Consider the following 14,852-nt stretch of genomic DNA (forward strand, 5'->3'; position numbering starts at 1 on the left):
TTATGTGTGAACACACCTAATTAAAAAAAAAAAACTTGTCTGCTGAATGTGTAAATAATTTTGAAAAACGTGGACCGCACATCCATTAAAAATAATTATTGTTATTGTTATTAATGTTAAGATCAAAGACCGCATCATTGCCTGATGCGTTTAGGACTACATTAGTCCTCCTACGGTTGGAGCGTGTTTTTTGTGTGTAAATGTGTAAATTACCCATTATCTCTCAGACTCCATTTTCATCAAATAATTCAAATATGTAAAATGTATTTTTTGTTTCGCAATAATCGGTGGCAAAGCAATCAAATCGGGTTTCATTTAAATGATTTTTATAGATTTACGGTATCGAGATTCAAATTAAAGAAAGACAAAGGAAAATCCCAGGTCCTGAATACATCCCATACTTGTATGAAATATGTATCGTTTTATGGAGATTTCTGACTTGTATTCATAAGCTCCCAGCAGTACACTCCTATATTTTCAAAGAACCACTTCAGAAATTTGTATTCTTTAGATTTACAAAGCCAATAAAATCTTCCCAGTAGGTTTACCCCAGAAAACCATATATTGTAGGAAAGAAGACATTGTGACAAATCCAAAATGTGCAAATGTCAATCTACTCCAAGCTGCAATGCTTCATCAAGTTTGCAGATTCTGAAAAATCATCTCAGAATTTACAGTTTGCAGAATCGTATCTCCCATATCATAAGTTAGTAAAATCAAACAGAATTAATGTAAATGCCAGGAACCAACCAAATGGCATGCTGCCCATTATGCATATAATTGCCATATAAAGGCCTGGAAAGTATATAGTACATATGAATTGTCATGGTGGCCCCAAGCAGTACCCCACAGGCCCAATATACATTTCTATGGCACCATACAGCAGTCCCTCTGGCATTTGCTACAGCTTCCAATCCAGGCCTGGCTGGAGAGCACAAGAAGTAGACATGTTGTAGAGTGTATATATAGGTAGCGTTTTCATGGATTCTGTATGAGTTTGTCTGCTAATAAAATGGGTAATAAAGGCATTACATTCCTATTGAAGGAAAACACATTTATTTAAAGGAGAACTAAAGCTTAATGAAAGAAGTAGGGTTGAAATGTTGTACATTATGTTTTTGGCTTCTGTACCAGCCCAAGGCAACCACAGCCCTTTAGCAGTAAAGATCCGTGCCTCCAAAGATGCCCCAGTAGCTCCCCATCTTCTTTTCTGCTGATTCACTGCACATGCTCTGTGCTGCTGTCACTTACTGAGCTTAGGGACCCACTCACAATATACAGTACACATAGAATAGAAATGTCACACTATAAGGCTGATTAGTAATTAATACAGATAATTACTACATGGCAGCACAGAAACCAATGCAACTAGCATCAGAATTTAATAATCAGCCCTGTAGCATCAGCTTATATTACAGGCCAACCTTATTTTCTGCTGGATAATTAGTGACGACCCCTAAACTTAGCTTCTCAACTGCTGCTCAGAGCCCACTGAGCATGTGAATGTCAGACACTTTCCAAGATGGTGACCCCCTGTGACAAGTTTGAAGTCCTGGATCATTGCTGCGATTGACAAGCTGAAACTTTACGCTGATGCAATAAGTTCAGCATATAAAATATGAAATTTTTAGCCTTATTCATTTTTAGGGTTTAGTTCTCATTTAATATGGTAGGGAGTCCTGAATAAATAATATCTGGGTTAGGCCATTATAAAAAGAAGGCTGTTGAGATACAGTAAGCAGTTTCCAGTCATCACTAAAATAGAGTTTATTAACAATGTTAAATTCAAGAGAACTGTTGGCATTTGATCTTGTCTGTACAAAAGTTATATTAAAGAAATAAAAAGAAATAAAAATTCATTTACATTTTTTATTTAAAAAAATAGTTATTGGCAAAAACTCTCTTTGCCAAACAGTTCTTGGAAGGAGAAGATTCCTATCAACTGCTCAGAGTAAATAGCAGAAAAAGAGTCCAATATTTACATAGAACAAGGAAAAAGTCTCCAGCATCTTGATGTTAAAATTAAAATTGACTGTCCATTATGTCCATACCCCAAAGCACTCGTTACTGCCCACTCAGGAAAGCCAAGTGACCTTTTGTACATCTGTTGGCATAATGTCCTTTCTCCCCGCACTGCAATAATAAAAGAACAAAGAGAAAAGTTCAATACCGAAAAAATGAGACTTTGAACATGAGGAGGCACATTTATCAAAGGTCGAATTTCTAATTCATTCGAGTTTTAAAAACTCCCATGAACTCAAAATTCAACCAATCAAAATTTATTAAAAAATCGAATTTCCTAAACTCGGGTGAATTGGATCGACCCGAAAACTCAAATCGAAGTTGAATTAAATTTAATGCAAATTTTAAAAACTTGATTAGAGTTTTTTTTTCTCTGAAAAAAACTCAAATGTCAGGAAGGCTGCAAACAACTCCAAATTGATGCCATGACGTCTCCCTTTGACTGAAACAGCAATTCGGCAGATTGTAGGTGGCGAATAGTCGAATTTGAGTTCTTAAAGAGCAGTATATTATAAATCTCAAAAATCTAAGTAATGGCCTTTACCGATAGGCTCCATTTTGTCGCTTGTACTTTATCCTAACAAAGCTGCATAAACCGATATTGGTGGCAAGACAATCCTTTTGGGTTTATTAGAAGGGTTATTTATCAAGGTCAGAATTTATCTCAGTATTAAGATACAGTGGAAGCACAACCACCTATAGAAAGTAGAATAGTATCTGCCACTGTTTTGCTACTCCCCCAATTTATTTTCATAATAAATGAAAATAAGGCTTTAGCTGTTGATGGATTTCAATTCCCGGCACTGTCATAAAAAGCAGGCACAATGGCCCTTGCATATCTCTGAATTTGGGGGTTGTGGAAGCTCTTAAGGCTAAATTAAAGTATATTTAAGTATAGTGGAAGTGCTACTTACAATGCACTTCCCTGGGCACCTGCCCCTGCATATCTCAGCCCAGTCTCATGTGCTATCCATGTTAACACAAATCAGTCATCTGGACTTGGAATTAAGAAGCCTTTAATAGCACTAGTGAACTACTCAGCAGAGCAAATGTTTTGCAGAGCAGCATGCTTCTTTAATTAAAAAAAAAATATTCTACTATTTTTAATATCATGCATAGATTTCCTCAGTCTATACCGATTAGTACTATATATCCACCGAAACATCACTCTGTAATCAGGCCCGGACTGGCCATCTGTGAATTCAAGAAAATGCCCGTTGGGCCACTGTCTGTGTAATGTTAATGGGCCGGACGGGTCTGCTGTCCTGAGTTCTACTGTAAATGTCCGGTAATGAGGCTGCTCTTGCTGACAAACACCAATAGATATCTCTTATTTCTCAAGTGACTGCAGCTCCTCTGCATTTTTTCAAAGCAACCACTAGGTGCACTTATGGAACCTGCAACTGCATTTTTACAAGTATCTGTTTCTAAGTGTGCAGTCTTTATGTCCTACCTCCCTGGTACTCCCTTGCAGCATGGAGGTGCAGATCGCTGGCAAGATTATACTTATTACTTATACTTATTTCTGAGCTTATTGCTGTGTTTGCTGAAACATTTTAGCAGCCAATATCTGTTAAAAAGACTATGAAGCTGCTTTTACGGTTGAGCCTAAAAATGTCACCATCAGACATTACAGATATAGAAATAAAATATTTGCTCTATCAAATGTCCTTTAGCAAATACATGTGTAGATCAGCAAAGATCTGATTGGTTGCTATGGGCAAATTCACTAGTGACAGTTGTCATATTGTTATTAAATACACCCCTTAGTGCAGATGTATACATGTGGGCTGCTTCAGCTTTTCTTTGCCAGGGCTGCTTTTAACTCCCAGTCCGGTGCTGTCTGTAATTCATACTTTATTAGATAAATTCTGACCTTATAGCAGGTAACCTGGTCCAGTGGCCTAGGTCCCCGGTTTCCCTGGGTGCCACTTTGTAACTGCATGACACCGATTGTCTGTGGAGAACGCTGTTGGCTGACAGGAGAATTCTGGCTTGTTAGCTGAATGAGTGAAGATGACCTTTGTAACACCTGGTTATTATTTTGCTGGAGATGAAAAAGAAACATGTGAGAACTCTTAAACCACAATTTTAACTGGTAGGTTTGCATAGTGTAAACAGACAAATACCTTCTGCTGATTCTGTGTCTGCTGAGGTAGCGGCGGCTGTTCTGCGGTTCCCATAGGTAATTCAAAACGGGGACTGTAGAAATATATTGTGAAATCAGTAAGACCAATTCCCTTATAACCCCCAGAATTTTTTTCCTAATATTTCCAGTATAATATCTCTTTACACATATAGAGATAATATAATGAGGAGACTAAGCATTCCTAAGCAACACGACATACTAAGGCAATAATAGGAGGATTTATTAACTTTCGAGATGGAGTTCTATAGCGATTTGAGGGAGAAAAAATTTGGATTTTTCTCAACTATGGATTCTGGCCCGGATAATGGAGTGGAGTGTTTTTCTAGTGCATAGCATGAGGTGCTCCTACATGTCTATCTGTTTCCCTCTCTTGCAATTACAGAGCTGCCAAACACAGGGAGCAATGTACTACTGGGGCAGACACAGGTATCTCTGCTTCATTTTGAAACATTTCTGAAAAGTGCACATGACCAATTGCTCCATTTTTTTGCATTTTTTGAAACAAAAATGTTTTTTTTAGATTTTATCGACAGACTTTTCCTTATGCAAATAGAGCAGATGTATGTATGAATGCCACATGTATGGAAAGTCTCATACTAAATAATTACATGTGAAAAATAAATGTACTCAATAAATGGAAAATAAATGTACTCACTGCATAAATTTACAGTTAGGGCCTTCGATACAGAATCCCACCAAGTAATTGACACAAATAACTCTTCGAGTATGCCGGTGTCTGCAGAGGGGTCCTGAAAAGACATAATATAAATAAAGGGCCACCAACATTCCTTTATACAACATAACGTGGCAAAGATTGTAAAGGTCCTATACACTTACCGTGCTTACAGAAGCCCCTGTCATACCACGGGCAGTCTTTTATCTTTGATTCTGGGTCAATATGCAGAAACGGGCACTCTTTGTTACTGCACTCGCCTAACAAATAGAAACAAACCAATAAGTATTCAGCTAATGTGCTGTAATCATCAGATTAGCTAGGTGACTTTGGATTTAAAGCAAACAAGCGTAAATATTTCTCAATTAAAATTATGGGCAGAAAGTCTATTCTACATGAGCTCTACTCATTGAAAAAGTAAAAAGTGATCTTGCTGCCCCTTTAACGGAGGAGAGGGTTTTACAATATCTCTGTATACACTTGTTATGAATTTTTAAGTTTTTTGGCTTGCCATACCCTTTAAAATAGACTGTATCTCACAAACATATAGGTGGACCATTCATTCCACTACTGGCTAAAATCTGAAACATTTGTGTGCAACAGCAGACCACAAAACTACATAGGCACTAACAAATTTTTTCTGTCTTAACGTAATGCAATCCAGTGAAATTGCAGAATAGTATGTCCAGTATCAAAGGTGAGCACTTATATGTACCACTGGTTATGAAAGAAAAAAAGAACGAAAAGTAAGATAATTATACATTTACTTTTGAATACCAAAGGGAAAAACAAAGGGATATGTACTGTGCCCTTGTGGAAATGACCAGCACAGATATAACATTTAAATATAGATTGTAATGCCGATAGAACAATCACTTACCAAACTTGGAGTAGAAGTAGCACTCTGGCATTTTAGTCATATCATATTCGTGCAGGAATTCACACTGGTCTCCCTTCTTGCAAAGGCCTCGTAACCAGTGTTTACAGACTACCGTCTTCTCTCCACTGATATGTCTGAACGGACACATTCCGCCTTCACAGATAGATACATAGATGAGAAAATAACATATCACAGCCCTCTCTGCTAATGTATATTAGTGATGCACCAAATCCATAATTTGGGGAACTGGCTAAATACCCACCACAATTTGGATCCTAATTTGTATATTTATACAATACAACTTTCATTTGTCAATTTTGTATTTGGTTAGGCTAAACTGTAAGGCTTTAGCTTAAATCCTGGATTTAGTGCATTTCTAATATAAAAGAGATGAAGAAAGAATAAGTTAAGTTAGAGAAAACAAAGATTCTTTATAGTTAGCATATATTTTACAAGCTATTGTACAAGGCAATTGGTCCTTTGGTCAATCAGACAGGTTAAAAGATTTACATCGGTTACAGATAAGATCTCTGCATGTATTGCCTATCTGACAATATCAATGGATGACTGTCACTACAATTTGTCGGACATAACTTTTGTACAATTGCTCTCTGTCAAGAACATCGTCTGATTTGTTATTTTTACTACTTATTTTAATCTGAATGTCTAATGTGACATAGTTTGACTGAAACAAACGTGCGTTCGCCACACAAAGAATAAAATCTGCACGTCTATGGCCAGCTTTAGTCTTACTAGTATTTCCAATGCCATCCCTATACAGTATAGTAAAACTGGAAAATCTCTGCTGTAGTGTGCAAGAGCAATCAAGAAGTTTGAAAACAGCATTGGGAATACTAGTAAAACAGATAGCAATTCAAGATATGATGTGCTGCCTAGTATATTTGCACCCCTTACTGTATCAGCCTTTCTTTGTCCTAAATAAATCGAACCCTAACATATAACCAACTTGTCTAAAGTGGGGTGATGAGGAGGGGACCTGTGCCAATATGATCTGGGAATATAAAGAACTTTGTGACTTCTGGTCCAAAGTCAGTGATTGAATCATTACACTGAAAACAGCAAAATGTACCAATTACTTTAAATTCTGCATGTCTCATTTACCAACATAGGTGCATAGCTGCCAACAGCAATAAATCAGCATATTTTATTAAGGCTACTATAACACAGTAAAGTTAATATCTGATTGGTTGCTAGGGGTAACAACACAAGTGTAATTTCTTACCTATGATAGTAAAGTACATCCCATATCATTATTTACAACATATATAGATTACCTTTTCCACAGGCCGACTTCAGAAAAAATTCACAAACAGCAGCCCCAGACTCTGCAAAAGACATTTTCAGTTATTAAGAAGAGAAGTGCAACATATATTAACCCTTGGCTTCATCACTACCAGTTTGTGGTTAGGAGATATGCTTTCAGCTATTCAAAAGTTTAGCAATGAAAGTGTGCCACTGCCTTTCTGTTGTGATTTGAGGTTTTCTTTCTACTGCTCTATGGTTTAGAATTTAAAGGATCTCATTTTAAGGTAAATTGGGAAAAAATTATGATTTTTCTCAATTATGGATTCTGGCCCGGATAATGGAGTGGAGTGTTTTTCTAGTGCATAGCATGGGGTGCTCCTACATGTCTATCTGTTTCCCTCTCTTGCAATTACAGAGCTGCCAAACACAGGGAGCAATGTACTACTGGGGCAGACACAGGTATCTCTGCTTCATTTTGAAACATTTCTGAAAAGTGCACATGACCAATTGCTCCATTTTTTTGCATTTTTTGAAACAGGGCAATGGTACACAGACCCTTTGTTGCCAACACATTTCAGCGAGGGCAACAAAACACTTGATGTTCCCTTTACACCTGCATTAATGTTAATCGCTGGTGGGAAAACGTGTGCATCACCTCTGCCTCTCATAGTAGCCCCAAGTAGCTGCATACGGTTTTCCACCTGCAATTTACATTGACGCCTGTGGGAAGGGAACTCCAAAAATATGTTGCCTGTGATGGAGAAGTGAGAGTGACAAAATGTGAATTTGCCTTAATAATGGGAGTTTACAGGCTACAAAGCACACCATGCAAGTCACACCTTAAAGGCATCACCAGATTCACAGGGAAAGCTAACAAACCAGTGTACTGATTGACAAGTAGTCCTGCATCTCCTTCTGTAGTTAAGTCTGTTATTTTAATCTGCATTGAAATAAGTCACTATCACCCCAAGCTCTTGTGCCTTTGGTTGATTGCTAGGTCTACTCTGATAGAAGACAACGTTTTAGTATTTGAATCTCACTTCCTAGGACCCACTTATGTGTTTATGCCATTGCATACGTGCGAACTGGGTCAACCAGCATTACTTCTGCTCGTGTAACGGTTTTTAGGTTAATATCTTATTGGTTATTTAAAAAGCCATAAAAAGGGTCAAAAGGCGAATTCTTGTTCTGCTGAACCTTCCTTCCACATTTATGAGCAGTTACTCTGGCACAGCGCATGGAGAATGTTTTTTCATGTGGTGATTTCCAGTCATTTGTAGGCAACGTATGTTCTAGCACTTTGCTACCTGCAATTTTTTACTGCAGTCACCCTAAAAGTAGGATACAGGTAAAACTATGTTTGATTACCATGGTATGGAATTTTTCTTTCCTGAAACATTACATAGAAGCCTAACATTCTACATAGGCTGGAGCAAACCCTAGATGACAATTTATTATGTATGTGAATATTACTGTATGTATGTATGCAGCATGTCCATAATAGGTTCCTTTCCATGACACATTGGGCATATTTCTGACAGTCTCTGAGAATATTTCATATAAAGGGAAGACAGTGTCCATTTCAAAGTCAACTACCTGTATGTTTCATAACCATGTGAGTGACATATAGGTAATCCTGGGATTGACAGACACTGAAAAGTCACGCAGAAGGAGACATATAGGATAAATGAAAAAATCCAAATGTCGTAAGCAACTATAAGTAATATATGGTGTTGCTTTTACATGGTGCTAAAAATTCATATCTTTAAAAATAGCCCCTATATTGGAGCTCCCTATTGATGTTCTCTGGTCCCTGTCTGTGTTTCAAATGAGGGGTGGGCGTGTCCTAATGGTCCCTGCCAGAAGTACAGTAGGAGTGGGACAGCCAATCACAGCTCTGCAGTCACACAAGCACAGACAGGCTTCAGTTCCCTATCAGGTCCTGCTAGCTGCTGATTGGTTCCTGTCCTACAGTGCAGGGAGCTGAGAGCCAGGGGCTCCCCTGCACAGCCTGGGAATTCAGGGAGCAGGAAGTTGAAGAGAAGAGAGGGATTATTAGTGTTTTTGAAGAAATATTCAATAAATCAGCCTGAAACACTACTTTTTAAGCAATTCTTCTACATCTAAATGAGTATAATGCACTGGTACATTCTTCTTATTTTTTTTTTACACAAAATGTCTCCTTTAAGGGTGTTGACTGTCCTAAATAAGTGGTATGTGGATATAGGGTATCCTTTCAGACCCTGGCTTGTGCCCGTCCCTTTTGAAGCACCGACAAGCCGCATTTCAAGCAGTGACTCTTTTACGTCCAACCTGCGACCATCCACTTGTTATCTTAAGTGGGTGGTTCCCCTTTAGGGTTAACTTTTAGTCTGTTATAGAATGGCCACTTTTAAGCAACTATTCAATCGGTCTTTGTTTTTTAGTTTAAATTACTTTTCTTTTGAAACTTTCGTGCTTTCAAATAGGGGTCACTGACCCCATCTAAAAAAAACAAAAGCACTGTAAGACTACAAAAGTATCGTTATTGCTACTTTTTATTACTGAGACCCTCCCCTATTCATATTCCAGTCTCTCATTCACATCAATGCATGGTTGCTAGGGGAATTTACACCCTAGCAACCAGACTGCTGAAACTGCTAACTGGAAACCTACAGCAACATTTCTCTCTCTAATATCATGCTAAAAGTTAGCTCAAAGGTGAATAACCCCTTTAAATCTCCCAGCTGCTGTCCCTAAATTGCCCACAGCTGGAGGAGCCCAAGGATAGGACACATCATTTCTCTGAAGCAGAAAACGAGAGACAAAAGGAAGCAGGTCCAACTAGTCCCAGTTTCTCTTTGCTAAAGTCACGTGGTGTAGGTCACTGCCTCATGCAGCCAAAGAATTACATTCAAATCCACTCTAGAAACAGCACAGCGTAGGGCTAAGAGGAGGGATCGTCATTACCCGCTTTTTAAAGCCTACCCCCCGTTATGGGAGGGATCAGGCCCCGGTACTTACTGTCCATGCCCGGGAATGGGAGGGGTTGAGCCCCCAGCTGCTGTTCCACGGCCAGCTCCAGATCGAACCGTAAGTGGTCCACACAAGCGATTAACTCCTGCATTTTCGTTACCGGTACCGAGTCCCGCACCACCACCACTACCAAATATCAGCATCAGACTCGACCAACAGAAAGCCGCACGACGCCTACGATCGATTTCTCAACCTAGAGCAGGGCACTCTGGGAAACAACCAATGCGAAGCACGCCGGGAGGGGGCGGGGCTCAAAGCTGTGAGTGGAGAAGCGAGAGCTGGAGGTGAGACGTGAGGGGATGTTGAGTAGTAAGTTATGAAGTCGCGTTTTGTTAGTATAAAGTTTTAATAGGGTAAATATATAGGCTAACATGCTTTTGCCTAATATTTTAATCAGGGAATATCTATGGTTTTGCCGTTTGGTGCGTTGCAAATAAACAGCGGAAAGGAAGGCGTTTTAAAGGGGTTGTTCACCTTTAAATTTACTTTTAGTGTATTGAAGAGAGTCATAATCCGAGACAATTTGCTATTTTTTATTTTATTTGTTTGTTTTTTTTTGAGCAATTTAGCTTTTTATTCAGCAGCTCTCCGGTTTGCACTTTCAGCAAACTGGTTGCTAGGGTCCAGATTACCCGAGCAACCGGGCATTGATTTGAACAAGAGACTGGAATATGAATAGATGACCTGAATAGGGGAAAAAAAATTTTTTTTTATGAATTTGGATTATTTGCTTTTAATGGAATCTATGAGAAATGGCTTTCCGTAATTTGGGGCTTTCTGGATAAAGGATCTCATACCTGTATGTTATACAATGGGTAATTCTAAGCAACTTTCCAATTGGGCTTTATTTTTTATAGTTTTCTAATCATTTGCCTTCTTCTGACTCTTCCCAGATTACAAATGGGTGTCACTGACCCCATTGAAAAAATAAATGCTGTGTAAAGCAACACTTTTTTTTACATTTTTTTTTATTGATTTATCAATATTAGGGATGCACCGAATGCACTATTTTGGATTCGGCCGAACCCCCGAATCCTTTGTGAAAGATTCGGCCGAATACAGAACCGAATCCTAATTTGTATTTGCAAATTAGGGGTGGGAAGGGGAAAACATTTTTTACTTCCTTGTTTTCTGACAAAAAGTCACGTGATTTCCGTCCCAGCCCCTAATTTGCATATTTACATAATTCAGATTCGGTTCTGCTGGGCATAAGGATTCGGCCAAATCCTCGATTCAGTGCATCCCTAATCAATATACAATTAAACATCATTGTAATCAACAATGAGATTTGAACAGAGAAAGAATGAAAAGAAGAATAGAGAGGGAAAATGGGGAAGGGAAATTAGGGAGTAGTTGAGTGTACTAGTTCTTTCCACTTGAAGATCTTTGTGATCGTCTTGATTGTGTATTGTAGTTATTTGGGAGTTATGTGTTTGACAGGTTAAAATATTGTTGTTTCCAAGTTTTCCATAATTGATGTCACACATTTATTGTTATTGCTAATTTTTCTATTCAGGCCTCTCCTATTCATATTAAATTCTCTTATTCAAATCATTGCATGGTTGTTAAGGGGATTTGGACCCTAGCAACGGGATTGCTGAAGTTGCAAACTGGAGAGTTACCGATTAAAAAGCCAAAATACTCAAAAACCACAAATAAAAAAAGAAAACCAACTATAAATAGTCTCAGAATATCACTTTCTACATCATAAACTAAAAGGAACAGTAACACTAACAAATGAAAGTGTATTAAAATAATTAAAATATAATGCACTGTTGGCCTGCACTGGTAAAACTGTTTTATTTGCTTCAAAAACTCTACTATAGTTTATATAAACAAGTTGTTGGGTAGCTGTGGGGGCAGCCATTCAAAGCTGAAAAAGGAGAAAAGACATAGGATATACAGCTGATAACATACAAGTCCTATAGTATACAGTGTGATTCTACAGAGCTTATCTGTTATCTTGTGCTTGAATGGCCATCCAAATAGTAAAGATTAATTCATTTTGCATAATGAAAGAAAATGCTATTTTAAGCAACTTTCCAATGTATATTGGTCAAAAAGGTTAGATAACCCTTTCATTCAATGCAGCAAAAGTCAGCATTTATCCAACCAAGACTCCAGTTGCCACTATGCCTTCCATGGTTCTTCACAGCTATTTTAGTTTCATGCATGGCTTTAGGGCAGCTGGTGTGTCTGGATATTGGATATCTGGTAGAACAGCACCAATTAAAAAAACAAAAAAAAGCCTAATCAAAACCTTCGTCACCTTTTGTACTGTATTGGTTGTGATGTATGTTCACTCCATATGTTCCATGTATGAAATTAATGTGATTTAGTTGTATAAACACATTTACTTTACAGCGATGCGAATTATGCTGGCGCTAATTAAAAAAATGTTAATAATAATGAATAAAAATCAAATTTGTTATTCTTTTACAGAAAGTGACAAAAAGGGAATATTCGGCTGTTCCAAAAAATAGTCTCTACATTCTTCTTTACATTCTCAAACATTCACTGTATAAACTGAAACATGTTTCAAGATGTTGCTTTCCTTTGAATCACTGAACTAATATTTAGTTGTATAATCAGTGTTTCTGAGAACTGCTGTACATCTGTGTTGCACGGAGTCAACCAAATTCTGGCACCTGTCAGGGGCGCTCCGCCAATGAGGCGAGTTGAGGCACTCGCCTCAGGCGGCAGCTCCTCCCTGGTTGCCAGGGGCGGCAAAAATGCCACTCCAGGTAACTAAGGTTTCAACCCGGAAATTCAGCTCTTCTAGTGCAGAGAGCGCAATTGCGCTCTCTGCACTAGCGACGTGGACCCCCGACTGGCGCTGAAGGTGAGTGCCGTGGGGGGCAGCAAAAACAAAGGCCGCCTCGGGCGGCAAATTCTGCAGGATCACCCCTGGCACCTGTTACATTCCATTATTCTTCTGCATTTCTTGGTTTTGCATCAAAAACAGCATTTTTGATGTCACCCCACATGTTTTCTATTGAATTAAGGTCCGGGGATTGGGCTGGTCACTCCATAACTTCAATCTTGCTTTCATCTTTTCACAAAATGTTGTGCCATTTCTCTTTAGGCCAGTCAATGTGTTTTTTTTTTTTTGGCAAATTGTAACCTCTTCAGCACATTTTTGTTTTTTCAACAATGGGACTTTTGCGGGGGCTTCTTTCTGATCACTTGGCTTTAAATAGGCATCTTCTAATTGTAACAGTACTCAAAGGTAACTTTAGTCCTTCTTTGATCTTCCTGGAGCTAATTGTTGGCGGAGTCTTTTCCATTTTGGCTATTCTTCTATTTTCAGTTCCTATGTCAGGTTATGGTTGCCATTTTAAAGCATTTGAGATACTAATTACATGATATTTATGACACTTTTGTTTTATAAAATATTGTGTACCCCTGCTGTAAAATAGGACAATATTAGAAGTTACCAAACATGTATCAAATCACCCAGCCTTTGGCCTTGTGTCATTATATAGTTATACAACTGTTAAGCTTAGATGATACAAGTATGGGGGCATTATTCAATTATATCAGATAGATAGATAGATAAAAGTTTATCCATTTGCTACTATGGTCCAACATTTTCTGGTTCCCCTTTGCAGTGTTATCAAATACAATTTAAATATAAAACAAAGAAAACATTTTAGGGACCTTCCCTATTGTGGAAGGAGTTCAACAACTACATTTTGGTCACCGATATTTAGTTTGCCAGCAACAATGGCCTGCCACTTTATCAGAAAATCCATAAATAAGCCCAAATGTGACAATACATGTATCATCTGTTTACCTCAAAATTACAGGCAATTTCAACATTACTGATAAAGGTGAGAACAGATATTATTGCACCATGTACATCAGGGGTCCCCAACCTTTTTCAACCATGAGCAACATTCAGATGTAAAAAGATTTGTAAAAAGATTTGGGGAGCAACACAAGCATGAAAAATGTTCCTGGGGGTGCCAAATAAGGAGTGTGATTGGCTATTGGTAGCCCCTATGTGGACTGACAGACTACAGGAGGCTCTGTTTGGCAGTACACATGGTTTTTATAAAACCAAAACTTGCCTCCAAGCCTGGGATTAAAAAAAAATCACCTGCTTTGAGGCCACTGAGAGCAACAAATAACAAATACAAATTATTTTGCATGTGGAAATGTTAATCATTATCTATATGGCTAGCTCAAATTAGAATGTGTGCACCGGATGATGGGTAAATAATTAGAACATTTTAGAGAAGAACTTGGAGAAACTGTGCTTATTTAAATCCCAGATATTAGTTTCGCTCCGTTGTTGGTGTGTGTGTGGCATCACCAAAAAGGCTTGGAGGCCTTTAGAAAGAAGGTTAAAACCAAATCTATAGGTTTGAAAAGATTGCCAAACAATTAGACATCAATCATTTCACTGTCCAGAAGATCATCTACAAGTGGAGAAGATTCCACCTTACTCTGGTCAACTTGTCTCAGCAAACTCAGTGCAAGTGTAAAAGCTTCTGGAAGTTCTCTAGAAGTTCCAGAATTTCACCACAACACCTACTGGTAGTTCTCAGCATTACTGATGTCAATATGTGATGTCATATCTGTTTTTTGTTCAGTACATCCCTACTCTTTCACATTGTGTTGTGTGTGTGTACATATGTATTTTATTAGCTACTAGCTATTAGAAACTAAGGACAGGGAACTCAAGACTTTCTAAATATTTTATTAGGGAGAGAGATAGGCTGTGCAAAATAAAACATATGTTCAATATAGTTAGCTAAAAATGTAATGTATAAAGGCTGGAGTGAACTGATGTCCAGCATAATAGCAAGAACATGGTCAGTAACCAATCAGTGACTTGAGGA

At 38.2% G+C, this 14,852-nt stretch overlaps 1 protein-coding gene across 1 annotated transcript; it reads right to left on the reverse strand.

Moving 5' to 3' along the window:
• Positions 1 to 1,752: 1,752 nt before the first annotated feature.
• cpsf4.S (cleavage and polyadenylation specific factor 4 S homeolog) lies at positions 1,753 to 10,222 on the reverse strand. Its single transcript, NM_001092868.1, is given in 8 exon segments — positions 1,753 to 2,133; positions 3,899 to 4,069; positions 4,152 to 4,224; positions 4,827 to 4,920; positions 5,009 to 5,104; positions 5,725 to 5,877; positions 7,020 to 7,070; positions 9,994 to 10,222. Coding segments are annotated over 8 exon segments (810 nt in total). The 5' UTR covers positions 10,097 to 10,222; the 3' UTR covers positions 1,753 to 2,064.
• Positions 10,223 to 14,852: the final 4,630 nt, after the last annotated feature.

The sequence above is a fragment of the Xenopus laevis genome, chromosome 9_10S (assembly GCF_017654675.1).
Source record: "Xenopus laevis strain J_2021 chromosome 9_10S, Xenopus_laevis_v10.1, whole genome shotgun sequence".
NCBI classification, from domain to species: Eukaryota; Metazoa; Chordata; class Amphibia; order Anura; family Pipidae; genus Xenopus; species Xenopus laevis.